Source organism: Podarcis gaigeae, assembly GCF_964106915.1.
Source record: "Podarcis gaigeae genome assembly, chromosome: 2".
In the NCBI taxonomy this organism is placed as follows: domain Eukaryota; kingdom Metazoa; phylum Chordata; class Lepidosauria; order Squamata; family Lacertidae; genus Podarcis; species Podarcis gaigeae.
In genome coordinates, this window is record NC_139679.1 from 117,462,676 (window position 1) to 117,480,430 (window position 17,755).

General features: G+C 47.1%; 1 protein-coding gene and 1 long non-coding RNA gene across 4 annotated transcripts in view; both read left to right on the plus strand.

The window, feature by feature from the left end:
* The window catches only part of LOC310838313, a 437,762-nt gene that overhangs the window by 181,280 nt on the left and 238,727 nt on the right, over positions 1–17,755 (plus strand). The gene's annotated exons all lie outside the window — the stretch shown is intronic.
* The window catches only part of LOC310837197 (adhesion G-protein coupled receptor G4-like), a 60,760-nt gene that overhangs the window by 11,381 nt on the left and 31,624 nt on the right, over positions 1–17,755 (plus strand). For all 3 annotated transcript variants that reach the window (XM_083723243.1, XM_083723244.1, XM_083723245.1), the window contains 7 exons: positions 937–1,001; positions 2,459–2,498; positions 5,141–5,166; positions 6,243–6,385; positions 8,507–8,639; positions 10,989–11,107; positions 15,672–15,882. In XM_083723243.1, coding sequence (XP_083579369.1) covers positions 937–1,001; positions 2,459–2,498; positions 5,141–5,166; positions 6,243–6,385; positions 8,507–8,639; positions 10,989–11,107; positions 15,672–15,882 — 737 coding nt within the window. The remainder of the gene's footprint in view (positions 1–936; positions 1,002–2,458; positions 2,499–5,140; positions 5,167–6,242; positions 6,386–8,506; positions 8,640–10,988; positions 11,108–15,671; positions 15,883–17,755) is intronic.

Sequence of the window (17,755 nt, forward strand, 5' to 3'; positions counted from 1 at the left end):
AAGTGGAGCACAAAGTCAACCCAAACTATGTTGTTGTTTAGTCGTTTAGTCGTGTCCGACTCTTTGTGACCCCCTGATCCAGAGCACCCCAGGCGCTCCTGTCTTCCACTGCCTCCCGCAGTTTGGTCAAACTCATGCTGGTAGCTTCGAGAACACTGTCCAGCCATCTCGTCCTCTGTCGTCCCCTTCTCCTTGTGCCCTCCATCTTTCCCAACATCAGGGTCTTTTCCAGGGAGTCTTCTCTTCAAATGAGGTGGCCACAGTATTGGAGCCTCAGCTTCATGATCTGTCCTTCCAGTGAGCACTCAGGGCTGATTTCCTTCAGAATGGAGAGGTTTGATCTTCTTGCAGTCCATGGGACTTTCAAGAGTCTCCTCCAGCACCATAATTCAAAAGCATCAATTCTTCGGCGATCAGCCTTCTTTATGGTCCAGCTCTCACTTCCATAACCCAAAATATAGGCCTCTGGTTTTCATCTAGCACTGAGCTATTGCCCTGGTGGGATGGCTTCCACTCGCCCAACAGAACTTCCTTTGCCCCTATTCCCCCTGGCGACCCTGCAGGCCTGCCCTCCATTTGGTTTAGGGGTTCCCTCAACCCACTGGAGCAGATTTGGGGCAGGCAGGGGACACACACAGGGGGAGGAGAGTGAGGGGAAACTACATTCCGCAAGTGGAAGACTTAATTACAGAACAGCATTTGCCATATATGTGCACCACTATGTGTGAATGCTTAGGGGTCTGTTCTGGGGTGGGTGTATTCGTTTCTAGTTGTGGGGCAAGCTCAATGGTTTAGCAGCAATCAGCTCTTTTAGGCAGCTACTACCGCAATGTTTAATGGTTGGCTTTTCACAGAGGATCACCATCGTTAGACAAAATGCTGAACAATTTTTACCCAGGGAAGCAAACTGTAGTTAACTTTTTCTCTCTCCTACAGTTGATGAGTTTATTCCGTGGTCCTGAATTTGTTGTTACAAACCATAACATCAAGGCAAACGCTCGGTGAGTATTTTATTTGTCTGTTTGGTTGCTTTGCTTTCTGCCACTCTTATCAAATGTAGGAATAGGTGGTTAGCAAGAATACATTTAAAACCAGACTAAAAACTCACATTACTAAGGAGCAGCAGTATGGGCAATACAGTACTATATTCGGGGGGGGGGGGGAGAGTTCTCCTCTAGGATCTGCTGTCTCTGATCCAGGGTGGTGTAGTGACGGGGGATCAAATCCCCACTCAGCCCTGAAGCTCACTTGGTGACCTTGGGGCCCCATCACTGTCTCTCAGCAGTCTAACCTACCTCTCAGGGTTGCTGTGAGGGTAAGAATATGCCACATATATCAGCCAGGTGAGCAGGATGGGGAGGAGGGCAGTGTTTCCATGGAGATCACTCATTTAAGATGGAACCGACGCTTTTAAGATGTAGGTGTCTGGTGCTTAGCTGAGCAGCTAAGGTCATTGCCAGGGGTCAGCAAACCTTTTCAGCAGGGGGCTGTTTCACTGTCCCTCAGACCTTGTGGGGGGCCAGACTATATTTTTGGGGCGGAGAATGATGCAAGAACAAAGCCCTAAAGCCCTAAACAGCCTCGGTCCAGTATACCTGAAGGAGCGTCAGTAGTGGTACCCGCCCTGTGGAACGCACTCCCACCAGATGTCAAAGAGAACAACAACTACCAAACTTTTAGAAGACATCTGAAGGCAGCCCTGTTTAGGGAAACTTAAAATTTAATAGGTTATTGTATTTTAGTGTTCTGTTGGAAGCTGCCCAGAGTGGCTGGGGAAACTCAGCCAGATGGGCGGGGTATAAATAACAAATTATTATTATTATTATTATTATTATTATTATTATTATTATTACACCATGAGCCCCGGTGGCTGCTTACTTGTGTCTTGCAAGTGGCAGGGGCTGGCAGCGGAGGGACAATGAGTGGTCCACGAAATGGGCTCTGGAGAGGGGCTGCTTAAAATGGCGGTCGCTGGAGGGCTGCTGCTGCTGGCACCAACAGAGGCCAGTCCCCTTCCTCCTCTAGGCAGGGCAGGAAGAAGCCAGGAGGAGGGAGGGAGGAGCCGCTGCCACTGCCGCTGAAGGAAGGATAGGGAAAGAACGGGCAAGCTGCCGATCCACGTGGCGATTCCCGGACCATCCGCAGGCCGGATCCAGAAGGCAATTGGGCCTGATCCGGCCCATGGGCCTTAGTCTGCCGGCCCATGGTCATTGCCTTCACAAAGGGACTAGTTTGTGGCTGCTCCACCAAGTTCCCTCATACACCCTAACCTCACAGATATAGATCACAGGTTTTGGAACGATCCCAGAGTTTCATCTAGACTGGAGACATACACCCAGCCCATAATACCATGCAGGGTTGCTGAGTGTCCTCCCCTCCCATATTGATGTTTGCCTTTCCTCCCCCCCCCCGTTTTTGTCTGTTTTGTTCCCCCCACCCTCACTGCTTTTTGATCCAGAGTCCCTATTCCACAAAGGAGGGAGCGCATGAGAACTGGGGTATGTATGCATTTTATGCACCATAGTTTGCACAAAGCCTCTTCCCCTTTCTTCTTCTTACGTAAAATAGTCACTTGGGTGTTGTTTTCCTCTTTTCTTCAATCTCTTCTTTGCATCTCATGCTTTTAGGAAATTGGTTCTCACGGAGTTCTGGCGCCTGAAGGGGGGATTGCCATGGCAGCAGTAAAGGATGCACCATGGCAACTGGTTTGAGGAGGTTTAATGGTAAACATGTCTTGCTTTTGTACATTATGCAAAGATAAACAACGGTGGCGTATAATCTTTTACGCAACTGGTCCAGACCAACTCAAGCTGTCTCTGCCACTTCCCTTGCCATCAACTATGGGCCAACAGTAGCCAGAACGGAGAAGTGATGCTTCCTCATACAGCTGCTTTCCAGGTGTTTGGAACTATAATTCCCATCAGCCCCAGCCAGAGTGGACAATGGCAAGGCATCATGGGAGGAGTTGCAAAGGCCATCTTAAACCTACTTGGACTTGTAACTACCGTATTTTTCGCTCTATAAGATGCACTTTTCCCCTCCTAAAAAGTAAGGGGAAGTGTGTGTGTGTTTTATGGAGCGAATGCAGGCTGTGCAGCTATCCCTGAAGCCAGGAGAGCGAGAGGGATCGGTGCACACTGACCCCTCTTGCTGTTCTGGCTTCAGGGATAGCCGCATGAAGCCTCTTCAGGGCAACGGGACGAACGCTCCCCCTGCCCTGAAGAGGTTTGGCATGGCTATTCCAGAAGCCAGAACAGCAAGAGGGTTTGCTGCTTTTGCTGCACAGCGATCCCTCTTGCTGTTCTGACTTCGCTTCGCTGGAGAGGTGCTGCACAGCTTTCCCTCTCTGCACAGTGCCCCTTCAGCAAAGCAGGAGAGAAACGGAGCCCCTTCCATTTCTCTTCCCGCTTTGCTGGAGAGGTGCTGCGCAGAGGGGGAGTGAATATTTTTTTCCTTGTTCTCCTCCTCTAAAACTAGGTGCGTCTTATGGTCTGGTGCGTCTTATAGAGCGAAAAACACGGTGATTTTGCAAGTCATGTGGTTACTACCAAGAGTAGCAGCGCTGCCTTTCTTTTCAGTAACATCTGCCTACCTAGAGAAGTTGGGTGGTGTGATGTCATCATGCTCAGAATTCCCTTGCCTGCCAGTGATGAGGAAAGTGTGTGCGTGCGCGTCAAGGCAAGGCACCTCTAAGCACGATGATGTCGTGCCAGGTATTTTTGGAGATACAAGATGGACCATTTTTCTCTCCTCCCGCAGTCAAGCAGCAGACCGTGCTCTCTGAATAATGCTTGGTTTCCACTGGGTTGTTTTGGAATATTGCCTCCTCCCTTTTAAGGTTCCCCCCACAAATACCTTTTGTGCTTCTGCAGACTTTGAAGTTCTCCCAAGCCTGCTGATAGCTCAACTTTAGTGTGTGAGTGATGCCTTTCCGTCAGAAATCCATACGCTGAGAATGAGTTGAGTGGTTAAGAGCGTTCTTGCATCCATTGTAATGTCTGCTTTGGAGCTTACTGGAAACTGTCTTCTTGGTTTCCAGTGGAATTTAAGCATGCATAATATTACCTGGCCTGCATCTCAAATCTTGGAAATATTGTTGTGCTCTTCAGTGGTGAGAGACTTCGGGGATGCCTGCCCCTGATCAGTATTGGTTTCCTTACAATGAAGGTCGTTGAAGATTGTGGTGTCTTTAAGATATATGGTTTAATCTCCACCTATATACAAACTGACTGTAGAATGGAGGGGCTCACAGCATTAACACCCCAACAGATCTTGGTTCTGCATTAGGTTTCCAGGGAAGCCCCTAGTCCAGCTTTGGGTCAGCACACAGTAATACAAGCCCCTGTATATCCCGCTTCCAGCATCAGCCAAAACTCACAAACACCTATTCTCCATCCTAGGATGATGTGGCATCCTGCCTGTTGTCTCTATGCCTGCCTCCATTTGTCTCTATGGCAACAGAGCAGCCTCTTTGGACATGTCAATGGTGGTACTCAACTAGACAACTAAAGTCATTATCTTACAAAGAAACTGGTCTGACCGGTTCGGCGGCCTTTTCTGCTAGATTCTAAACTAGAGTAGCAGGCCCTGAAGGAATCCACAGATATAATCCAGACTGACCCCTGGCCCCAATCTAGTAACAATATAAATGGTTTTTGTTTTTTGTTTGCTTTGCAAAATCTTCCTTTCCCATCCTCAGGTACATCCATTTTTCAGAACTGCCTGTTCCTCCCCCCCAACCCCCAAAGTCACCCTTTTGAGATTTCCTGTATCCAAGGAACCTGAAATTGCTTTAAATTGCTCCAAATGTTCCAGGAGAGCTGAGTGACTTTCAGTTTTTCCTCATCACAGAGTGAAAAACTGCAGAAGGCAATTATCAGAGTATTTAATAGACAAACTAAGGGACTACTCAAAATGCCATGTGATGTCAGAGAAACATGGTGTCGTGCCAAAGGCATTCATGGCACATGGAGGGCAATTGACGTTAGAATATTTCATTGCAACAAGTATGAGCTAATCAGCTGCCTTTCTTCTGCCAAATCATCTTGATTGAGCTCTTGCACTTAAAGATATCATTCCTTAGTAATCGCCTCTTTTTGATTTTTTTTTTTACCGGTACTTTGCATATTGTGAACTGAAGAGAGATGAGAAGCAGGCTCCTGAAAGGTAGGCTGTTCTTTTCCCTCAAGTAGTTGTTTCTATACTTTCTGCCTCCGGAAAGTGATTTGCACATTCACTGCTCTCATGCTGCAGAATCTACATGCACATTGCTGAGGATTCTGGGATATGTTGCCACAGGCCTCACCATTAGCCCATGTAATGTCAAGCGCTTAGAACGTGCCACAAATGCTTCCAGGAAGTGGCATGTTGATGAAGAGGGGGTGGTTTAATAATAATAATAATAATAATAATAATAATTTATTATTTATACCCCGCCACTCTGGGCAGCTTCCAACAAAGTATTAAAATACAATAATCCATCAAATATTAAAACTTCCCTAAACAGGGCTGCATTCAGATGTCTCCTAAAAGTCTGGTAGTTGTTTATTCCCTTGACTTCTGATGGGAGGGTGTTCCACAGGGTAGGTGCCACTACTGCGAAGGCCCTCTGCCTGGTTCCCTGTAACTTGGCTTCTTGCAGTGAGGGAACCGCCAAAAGGCCCTTGGCACTGGACCTCAGTGTCCAGGCAGAACGATGGGGGTGGAGATGCTCCTTCAGGTATACTGGACCAAAGCCGTTTAGGGCTTAAAGTCAGCACCAACACCTTGAATTGTGCTCGGAAACATACTGGAACCAACCTTCGGAAAGGACTTAATGTGAAAACCCTGTTAAAGCCCCTTGGAGGTTATGAGAGACGTTCCTCCTCCTTTCCCAAACCAGCTCCATCATTAGTGTGTTAGTGCTGGTGGAAGGCTGCCCCAGCTTTGGTTGCAGTTTCACCATTTCTAGACAAAGACGTTGATGGGACATTCGTTGGCAACAACACCCTTTGAGCTTAATGCCCTTGTGACTGTATAATAAATGATTGATCGACTGGGCATCCTCTGAGCCGGAAGAACCTCCGCTGATCCCTGATCTGTGAGGATTCCCTTTGTGTCTTCAGAAATGAGGGAAATGCTCTCTGCACTGGCTTAGGGGCAAAGGTAGAAGTCTGTATTGGAAAGAGATGCCAAGGTTGAGCCCCAATACAAAGTGCAAGTGTCTGTCTGTCTGTCTGTCTGTCTGTCTGTTGTGCTTTCAGCTTTTCCTCAAAGTCTGTCATCAAGGCCACATCTAACCAACCCAGAGAAAAGATCAGGGAAATGTTACAGGCTGCCTTGAATGCCAGTCATACTGAAAAGCCTCTTTCAATGGAACCTAAAGATGTCGCCGTTGTTTACTTAGGTAATGCATCCAGCAGATTTAATCTGTTAAATCGAGGTTGGCTTATTTGTGCTGTGTCATACAGTGTTGCATGGATTGATTGATTGATTGATTGATTGTGTGTGTGTGTACAGTGGTACGTCGGGTTACAAACACTTTGGGTTACAGACTCTTCTAACTCGGAAGTAGTACCTCGGGTTAAGAACTTTACCTCAGGATGAGAACAGAAATCGTGTGGTGGCAGCGGGAGGCCCCATTAGCTAAAGTGGTACCTCAGGTTTCAGGTTAAGAATGGTCCTCCGGAACGAATTAAGTTCGCAACCAGAGGTACCACTGTATTTACTTACTGTTGTGGTGGTTACTTCTAGTACATTTTTCAGTTTAGCAATTTTATCTACTGCTCAGCCCCTCAGCTTCCAAGCACTTTACAGCAGAAATGCAGGAGAGGTTATAATACAGGAATACACAGCAGAAATCAGTTAAAAGTTAAGCACAAAACCAGGGGGCAAAAAACCTTCTTTGAAATGCCTGCTGAGAACATAGTTGTTAGAATGAAGGCTTGTTTGGTTTGTTGCTGTCAGCCATTTTGGGCACAATTCTGTGGGAAAGTGGCACACTACTAAAACAGAAAATGATGGTTTCTTAATCCTGACCATCCCCCAAGCATAGCTGTCAATGTTTCCCTTTTTGAAAGGGAAATTCCCTTACTCCGAATAGGATTCCTCGCAAGAAAAGGGAAAAGTTGACAGCTATGCCCCCAAGGAGCGCAAAACAGCACACTCAGTTTCCCGTTTTCTCTTCTTACAATGACCCTGCGCGGTAGGCTAGGCTGAAAGATGGTGAACAGCGCAAGATGGCGCAGTGAGCTTTGTGGCTGGGAGGGCATTTGAACCCGGCTGTCTGTGGCCCCAAGGCTCAGTTGAACAGAGGTCAGGTGAGTGGTGCAGCCCTGCCACAACATATGTTGCTGTGAGCATGCCAGTTTCTGCACCCCGCTGGCTCTCTCTCCAATAAAGGAATTGCTGGGTTGCAATTTTGCACTTTGTGCCCTCAAAGGAAAAGGGAAAGGCAATTTTCATTGTGGTGGGTGTGGGCGGAGCCCCAGCCAATATAAATCTCTGTGTGTGAAGAGATCACTTTACGATCTCCTGGTAAATTAACTGTTGTATATATACAGTGGTACCTTGGTTCTCAAATGCCTTGGTACTCAAACGCCTCAGTTCTCAAACACTGAAAACCTGGAAGTAAGTGTTCCGTTTCTCGAAGGTTTTTGGGAAGCCGAATGTCCGATGCAGCTATCAGCTATTGTTTCTGGGGCACACCTAGGTTTTTGAACATTTCGGAAGTCAAACGGACTTCCGGAACGGTTTAAGTTTGGCGCTTTTGTTTTTGCTATTTATTTTGCGTTTTTGTTTTTGAGGCTTTTTTGGTTAATTTGTTTTTGTGACTGTGTGGCACCCTGTACAGCTACTGATTACTTGATTGTGTGACTGTGGAAATGGATAAAAGCCCCCAATCCAAAGACTGGCTATCGCCAGTGCAATTAAGAAAAAAAATTAATTTTAATTTTTATCATCTACAATGCTGTCTTATTTATTTTATAGTACAGTACATTGATGATTGCTTTCATTTTGTGGAAGGGTGGTCTTGTTAGATAGTAAGCTTCGTGTTAAATCGCTGTTTTAGGGGTTGTTTTTAAAAGTCTGGAACGGATTAATCTGTTTTGCATTACTTTCTATAGGAAAGTGTGCCTTGGTTTTGGAACGGTTTGGTTTTGGAACGGACTTCCGGAACAGATTAAGTTTGAGAACCAAGGTAGCACTATATATGAAGAGATCTCTTTACCATCGCCTGGTAAATTCACTGCTGTATATATACAATTCAATAGCAGTATACTGTGGATGTGATGGCAGTTTTAGAAGGGAGTTAAGACAAATGCATGCAGGGCTGGGCTAACTGCTATCAGCCATGACAGCTAGAATCTCCACTTTTAGAAGCCGTCTGCCACTGATTATTCGTTCGCTGGGCAGCAAAAGAGGGGGAAGGGCTCTTGCCTTCATGCTCTGGAGGTTGTTGGGGGAAAGGATGCTGGATTGGCTGGGTCCAGTGGAATTGGCTCTCATTGTCTGCTCTTGCTCCAAGACCCAAAGATGTGCTCTCAGCACACACCGCCATCCACATACAAGGGGACCTACGAGTGGCTGGAGACACCTCCTGCCACTGTGGCATCTCAGCGCTGCAAGATGAACGGAGACCAATCTGCTACCAGAGCGTGGTGAGTTGTGGGTCCTTCTCTCTTCTTCCTCAACCTCAACACATTTCACCTGTATGAATGCATTTATACCCTACCTTTCTGTGAAGGTTCATAAGGCAGTTTACATGAAAGCAACAGCGCTTTCAAGGCCTTTTACAAGACAAGATTAAAAAAAAAAAAAATTAAGTTTTCCATTTTAACAATCCAATAAAAACCACATTTAAAAATTCCAAATTATAAAATAATTGAACGATCCAGATTTTATACCAAATTATAAGTCTTTGGTTGACTTCCCATGCTCTGAGGTTCGGGGAGCAATGATCTCACTCACAATTTTGCTGCTTCTCTTAATTAGTCCAGGTAGTTCCAATAAGACATTCCGATATTGACCCTTCATTTGTTTTTAACAGCCTCTGAGTTCGTCTAGCAGGCGGATTAGACCAATATAGTATGATTCTGTGTAGAAAAAAATCCTTCATATTTATTTTCTTTGTTTACCTCTGTCTACTCCAACAATCTGTCCGTGGCAATTCACTTTCACTTCTCACTCCTGTAAATTCCACTGTAACACATCCCAAGCTGGAGGAAATCTGGCTTTCCGCTATTTGTACCAGGCATATACCGTATTTTTCCGCGTATAAGACTAGGCTTTTTCCTAAAATATAATGTTTCCCCCCCATTTTCTTAAATCTGAGTCCCCCAAAATAGTCTTATACTTGGGGCGTCTTAAAGATGGAAAAATACGGTATCCAAACTTCTTTGTTTTATCTCCTTCCAAGACAAATAAGCCTGTACTTTAGCTAGAAACCATAATTTCCATTGTCTATTCTTTTATTGATCCGTTAAAAGGAATTGCAAAATTCATAAACCAATTCCACACAGTTAATTCTGTAGTTAAACCTTAATCATAACAATAATGAAGTAATCTTTCTTTCAGGCAGGCAGTCCTTCCAGGGAGATTTGCCAAGTAAGATAGCAAATGGAAAATATAACAAAAGGAAATAATGGAGGCTCACCCCACTTCTGTTCCGACATACCAGTCCCATGATAATGATAATCCTTCTTCCACTCGAATCCTTTGGTACCCCAATGGCTGAATCAGTTTGCAGAATTCTTTATCTCCCCTCGCTCAGAGCATGCCCGTTAATTAAGTCCAAATTTCATCTTAAAAAGCAAGTGTTTGTTGCTCATGGCGACAGCTTTGGAGAGTTGCCGAAGAAATGCATGGTGCTTTACACCCCCCCCCCCAGCCCCCTCATTCCTTCCAGACTGGGAGCAAGTGTTGGGCGATCTGTGGGTGGAGCTGCCCCCCCTAACCCTGGGGGGTTTGGGAGGGTGATTACTCCCATCTCATCCTCAAAATATTCCGTGCAAGACAGCTCTGATGCAATGGGCAGCCGTTCGCCATGGCCGCCAAACAGGAAGACAAGATTAAATGCATTGGAGTTGGAGTTATCCAGTCCAACCCTCTGCCGTGCAGGAATCACAGCTAAACAATGCCTGACAGGTGGCCATCCCATCTCGGCTTAGTGACCTCCAATGAAGAGTGGTCTACCATGTTCTGAGCTTCTCCCTTCCACTGTTGAATGGCTCTTAACTGTCAGAAAGGTCTTCCTAATGTCGAGTTGGAATCTCCTTTCTTGTAACTCGAAGCCATTGGTTTGTGCCCTACTCTCCAGAACAGAAGAAAAGCTTGCTCCCTCTTCCATGGGTAGGTCCCTGAGATATTTTAAGATGGCTTTCATCATGCTTCTATGTGACGCACCTCTGCGCTCTCTGAAGCCTGCGACTGCTGTGCTCGTTCCCCAGGCCCAGAATGATACAGCACGGTTCCTGACAGTCCTGCTTAAATAATAATAATAATAATAATTTATTCTTATTTATACCCTACCCATCTGCCTGGGTCTCCCCAGCCACCCTGGGCAGCTTCCAACAAAGTAATAAAATACAGTGGTCTGTTCAACATTAAAAGCTTCCCTAAACAGGGCTGCCTTCAGATGTCTTCTAAAAGTCTGATAGTTGTTCTTCTCTTTGACATCTGGTGGGAGGGTGTTCCACGGAGGGGTGCCACTACCGAGAAGGCCCTCTGCCTGGTTCCCTGTAACTTGGCTTCTCGCAGCGAGGAAACCGCCAGAAGGCCATCGGCGCTGGACCTCAGTGTCTGGGCAGAACGATGGGGGTAGAGACGCTCCTTCAGGTGTACTGGACTGAGGCTGTTTAGGGCTTTAAAGGTCAGCACCAACACTTTGAATTGTGCTTGGAAACGTACTGGGAGCCAATGTAGGTCTTGCAAGACCGGTGTTATGTGGTCTTGGTAATGCATGCTCTTAATATCTCTTGGTTTCTCTTTCTCTCCTTTATATTTTGAAGTGTGATTAATATCAACACGGGAAATACTTATTGGAGGAGACAAAACCTGACTATGTGCCAGCTGGTGCAAACGCTACCTAATACTATCATGGAACTGAAAAACATGACCATCACAGTGGGTAAGTGGGTTTTCTTTGCTTGACATACAACCATAGAATTGTTGAGTTGGAAGGGACCCCCAGAGTAATCCAGTCCTACCTGCTGCAATGCAGGAACCTCAACTAGATTAAATATGGCAGATGACCATCTAACCACTGCTTAAAAACCTCCAAGGAAGGAATGTCCACCACTACCTGGGAGAGACCATTCTGCTGTTGAACACCTCTTACTGTCAGAAAGTTCTTCCTGATGTTTAGTTGGAATTTCCTCCTTTTTTTGTAACTGGAAAAATTGGGATACGGGTCCTACTCTGCGGAGCAGGATAAAACAAGCTTGCTCCATCTTCCATGGGACAGCCCTTTAGATCTTTGAAGATGGCTATCATCAGGCTTTTGTTGGGAAATCTGAATACGTGCAGCTACTCATACAGAGTCAATTAAGATTTGGCAGACAGCCAGAAGGCAATCTGAAGGAGTAAGTCTGCCTGGTGATAACAGAGGCATGGAGACAGCTCCCTGATTGGTCAAGCTCTCTCTGAGGAGTGATAATTAATGGCCTACTAACTGGAATGTGTTAGTTCAGAGTTCAGAGTTCAGTGTTCAGAGTTCTGTGTGTCAGTGTAGGAGTTGTGAGTTGTGTATGAGAGAGCTAGCAAAAGATCCGTGTTCTGTTCCTGTAAATAATCCACGGTGTTATGTAGTGAAATTTCACCCTGGGCCAGCAGGGGGATACTGTAGATAGTTTTCACTCAGGTCTGTAGATAGTTTTCACTCAGGTCCACGTCAGTTATTTTAGGCGGGAAACTCTGGGATGTTGTTGCTACAATGTTGACAGCCGGCTGCCTATAAAAGCAGGCCAGCTGAGCTGTTTGCTGTTCAGTTCTGTCCAGCTTGCAAGTAAAGAGCTGCTCTGGAGAAATCGCTGTGTCGTCTGCTATGTTCGCCCACAACTTAACACACTGTATATAATAAACACCTAACTACAAGTTCCTGGTTCCTCCTTCATCTATCCTGTCTGCAGCCAAGTCGCCAATTGCTTCCGTGGATTCTGCGTTTACTCTGCTAGGTCTTGCTAAGGTCCTGCAACTAGTCAGAGAGTTGCGAAACACCAATAGGTTTTGCCAATAGCTTTGGTTCTGGGGGTGCTCAAAGGTACACAGTACCGACACCTTTTGTCTTTAGAAGAAAAGCACTGGTTAAATGCGTGGCACTTACTGTAACAGCTTCATGGTGAGTACCATGGAGAAAAGCACTGGCTATCATATGTTCTCTCTGTATCCTCTTATCCATGATGTCATGACGTTATTGTTTGTCTGTTCCTTCAAACCCCAGGGACAAGGGACCTGTAGACCTCCCGGTGTTGTTTGGCTGCAGTTCTAGCAGCCCACGTAACCAATGGTCAGGGGTTTCCAGGACATATAAGAGAAAGTCCTCTTTCATGCAGCACATGGAGTTTGTTGACGCAAGAGGCAGTGATAGCCACCAATTTGGATGACTTTAAAAGAGGACGCGGGTGGCGCTGTGCTGTGGGTAAAACCTCAGCGCCTAGGGCTTGCCGATCGCATGGTCGGCGGTTCGCATCCCCGCGGCGGGGTGAGCTCCCGTCTTTCGGTCCCAGCTCCTGCCCACCTAGCAGTTCGAAAGCACCCCTGAGTGCAAGTAGATAAATAGGTACCGCTTTCTAGCGGGAAGGTAAACGGCGTTTCCGTGTGCTGCACTGGTGCTGGCTCGCCAGCTGCAGCTTTGTCACGCTGGCCACGTGACCCGGAAGTGTCTCCGGGTGTCTCTTAAGTGAGATGGGCGCACAATCCTAGAGTCGGACACGACTGGCCCGTATGGGCAGGGGTACCTATAAAAAGAGGATTGAAGGAATTCATGGAGGAGGAGAGGGCTATTGATGGCCACTAGCCATGACACCTCTGCCCTGCTTTCACAGTCAGAGGCAGCAATGCTTCTGAATGTCAGTTTCTGGAAAACTCAAGGAAGGAGAGGGGTCTTGTGCTCAGAGTCATCAGGCTCCTCTTATGCTGGTTTTCCCGGGCGGCTTTAGTTGCGTTCCAAAAGCAAGGAAGGATTGGACTCTGATTAATAGAATACACACGAGGCTTGGCCAGCAAGACTCTGGGAGGAAGTGCGCATAATAATCTGTCACACCCTGGCCCAGGTCCCTTTATTAACAAAAGAACTTTTAACACAGTCCTTGTAAGAACCAATCAGATGTGCTCTGAGCATTTCAAAAACATCTCCACGTGGGGCAGAGTCAGATCAGTGAAATCCTTGTAACGACAAAGAAACTATTTCCTACTTGAGCATGCATAAAGGTAAAGGTAAAGGGACCCCTGACCATTAGGTCCAGTCGTGGCCGACTCTGGGGTTGCGGCGCTCATCTTGCTTTATTGGCCCAGGGAGCCGGCGTACAGCTTCCGGGTCATGTGGCCAGCATGACTAAGCCGCTTCTGGTGAACCAGAGCAGCGCACGGAAATGCCGTTTACCTTCCCGTCAGAGCAGTACCTATTTATCTACTTGTACTTTGATGTGCTTTCGAACTGCTAGGTTGGCAGGAGCAGGGACCGAGCAACGGGAGCTCACCCCATTGCGGGGATTCGAACCGCCGACCTTCTGATCGGCAAGCCCTAGGCTCTGTGGTTTAACCCACAGCGGCACCCGCGTCCCTGAGCACGTATACATAGGAGTAAATAAAATAGGAATCAAGGAGGAATGCTTTTAGCAAACCCCGGAGGTCATAAACAGCAGTAAAAAGGAGAGGGAGGATGGCATACAAAGATAGGCATCTTTATCATCTCCTTGTGAACTCTCTTCTTGGCCCTAAGATTAACAAAACCAAGAGAAGCTAAATCAAAGCTACCTCATATCTTTATGCCTGGTGAAGCAACCGGCAACTGGTCTGTGTGCGTGACTTGTCAAGCAAGAGAAATAGGACAGAGATGCAGAGGCGTGGATTGATCAGAAATCATATCAAATGGCTCAAGCCCAGTCAACGCCATGCTTTCATTTCTGACGCAAATGGCTTGCTCCGTATTTTTATAATTCCTCACAGCAATCCCACCTGATCACTACAGCTTTCAACTTTGCTAGGAATCTGAACTTGTGCTTACTTCATGAGCGTGGCTCTCTGGGGGTGGGGTGAACAACGGGTCCATGTTCTTGGGTGCCCTGCCTGTGGCCAAGCTCACACAAGGTTTGGGGGATGGAAATCCAGCAAGGAGCCTTGGGATAATGGTGAGACCCATAAAATTTGGCCAGGAGTTGCCTCATCTGTACAAGGCCAGGAGCCACAGACCAGAGAAGAAGGTCTTTCAGGTCCCTGGGCAAGGCAACTTCTTCAGACAGGTTTCTAGATCCTTATAAGCCTATATCCTTCCTTGACTACCATTCCCAGGTCTGCCTCCTTCGAGAGAAAGAGAGGCATGTTCGTCCCCATACCAATACAGTAGTACCTCAGGTTACATACGCTTCATAGAATCATAGAATCATAGAATCATAGAGTTGGAAGAGACACCAAGGGCCATCGAGTCCAACCCCCTGCCAAGCAGGAAACACCATCAGAGCACTCCTGACATATGGTTGTCAAGCCTCTGCTTAAAGACCTCCAAAGAAGGAGACTCCACCACACTCCTTGGCAGCAAATTCCACATGGCAGCAAATTCCAACTCTTACTGTCAGGAAGTTCTTCCTAATGTTTAGGTGGAATCTTCTTCCTTGTAGTTTGGATCCATTGCTCCGTGTCCGCTTCTCCGGAGCAGCAGAAAACAACCTTTCTCCATCCTCTATGTGACATCCTTTTATATATTTGAACATGGCTACCATATCACCCCTTAACCTCCTCTTCTCCAGGCTAAACATGCCCAGCTCCCTTAGCCGTTCCTCATAAGGCATCGTTTCCAGGCCTTTGACCATTTTGGTTGCCCTCCTCTGGACACGTTCCAGTTTGTCAGTGTCCTTCTTGTCAGGTTACATACGCTTCAGGTTACAGACTCCGCTAACCCAGAAATAGTACAGGGGTGCCCCGCAAGACGAATGCCTTGCAAGACGGAAAACCCGCTAGACGAAAGGGTTTTCCGTTTTGGAGGTGCTTCACAAAACGAATTTCCTATGGGCTTGCTTCGCAAGACGAAAATGTCTTGTGAGTTCCTGCGGGGTTTTTTCCCTCCCCCCCCCCATTTTCTAAGCCGCTAAGCCGCTTATCAGCTGATCCGCTAAGCCGCTTATCAGCTGATCCGCTAAGCCGCTAATGGGCTTGCTTCGCAAGTCGAAAAAAACCGCAAGACGAAGAGACTCGCGGAACAGATTCTTTTCATCTTGCGAGGCACCACTGTACCTCAGGTTAAGAACTTTGCTTTAGGATGAGAACAGAAATTGTGCAGTGGCGGCGCGGCGGCAGCAGGAGGCCCCATTAGCTAAAGTGGTGCTTCAGGTTAAGAACAGTTTCAGGTTAAGAACGAACCTCCAGAACGGATTAAGTACTTAACCCGAGGTACCACTGTACCAATACCAAGTAGCCTCCTGGTGATGCCTTCATTCGTGAGGAAGAAAAACCTACTTGCATTTTTTTTTCTGTTGCAGAAAACGCTGAGGAAGTGGCAGATCTCATTTTGATTCTGCTGAATTCTTCTAAGCTGAGTAAGGAAAAAATTGAGGTCCTTGTGAGCAAGCTCACTGAAATTGCCAACTGTGAGGAGATCAGCGAGGCGCTGGTGAGGAAAGCATTACAAATAATAGATATCATTCTGACACAGGCTACCAACGCCCAGGGCTTGCAAGGACAGATCAACAGGTAAGGGGTCTTGCCAGAGAATCAGTTGCTACCCACACAGGAAAGAAGGATCCTTGTGTGACTTTAAAGTGTAACTAGGACAGCCTTGGGGTGCGGGTGGCGCTGTGGGTTAAACCACAGAGCCTAGGACTTGCCGATCAGAAGGTCGGCGGTTCGAATCCCCACGACGGGGTGAGCTCCGTTGCTCGGTCCCTGCTCCTGCCAACCTAGCAGTTTGAAAGCACATCAAAGTGCAAGTAGATAAATAGATACCGCTCCAGTGGGAAGGTAAATGGCGTTTCCGTGCACTGCTCTGGGTCGCCAGGAGCAGCTTAGTCATGCTGGCTGCATGTACGCTGGCTCCCTCGGCCAATAAAACGAGATGAGCGCTGCAACCCCAGAGTCGGTCATGACTGGACCTAATGGTCAGGGGTCCCTTTACCTTTACTAGGACAGCCTTTGCCCAGCTGCTTATTCTCCAGGGTTTTTTGTGCTCCCGTTCCCATTTGCCTCTGACGCCTATCAGCCCCCACATTATGCAGCCATGCTGGGTGATGGGAGTTGTAGTTCAGAAACATTTGGAGGGGACAAGCTTTGCAAAGCCTGGCTAGGGGATTTAATACTCCCTTGTATTAACCCCTTCCCCCCAAACCCAAACCCCAACATTCATAAAGGAAACTTTGTCAGGGAAGGGCTAGTGTAGGAGGGCCCTCCTTCATGGCATGCAGTCTACATGGAGGGAGTCTGGATCCCACAGCATGGTCCTTTCAAGAGGAACTTGTTCCCCACAGCAGTCAAAAGCATCTCTCCCAGCCAGCCTTCAGCCAGCCTGCCCAAGATGGATCTCTCTCTTGGTTCTCTCCTTCTTCTTCCCAGCACACCTAGCTAAAGACTCTCTTTTCCTGTCACTTCACACCCAGTTACCCTGGCAACCTTCTTTCTCCCAGGCCCAATATCCTCTTAGAAGGACCATCAGCACTTTTTGTCACGTTAATGTCTCTAACCCCAGGTGAGGCCCTGGCTTTGAAAGGAAATTTAGCCTGTACTTTTCCACTGGCCTCCAATCTTCCCTTCACTACGCAAAATAATCAAAATCCCTACCATTTATTAATTTCTAGGGTTAGGGGGTTCCGCACCCCCCAAATCTATAACACTATAGTGGGCACAACAGAAACCTGTTGGAATGGAGAGAACCAGTTATCTCTGGGTGCAAACTTTTTAAGAAGAGCAGAGAAGGATGTACCAGAAGTGGTGTCACCCTGTATGTTAAAGACAGATTGAATCCTGCAAGCTAGGAATCCCCAACAGGGCGAAATCCTCCACAGAATCATGGCGGGTGGTGAGACCAGGCCCCAAGAACAGTGGAAGCGCTATCATCCCCCTGATGAAAATGCTCAAAATGGGGGAGGCAATTGAATCAAAATGCTGCAACTCATTTAAAGCTTGCTGACTGTGGACCAAATCAATTTTGGCAGCCAGATTCACTCCAAGGGCTGCTGGTTCAACCCTGGGCCTAAACCAATCTCATGGTAGGGGGGTGAGTTTGGGATACGGAGGTGGTGCCTAAAATTGTCAGGGTCTTTGAAATGCAATGTGGGATCCTCAGCCTCTCATTTTTTAACACGTGGGAATCAAACATTATGTTGGGGGGCTGAAAATAGAACTATAGACTTGCTGAATAAAAAGCGCTGGGTCGTGTCGTGATTCTCCCCACTGCGTTCCCCCTCCTACTGTAGCTTGCCAAGCTGTAGTGATCTGAGTAGCAGCTTTCACACAGCACCTTTTCTCTAGTTAAATTAGGCTGTTTTTTCACATCAGGGTCATAGGCAGGACAGCCAGATTCCTAGGGCAGCAGAATCCCAGGGATCCAGGCAAGGGGCGTGTGGGCTGCTCT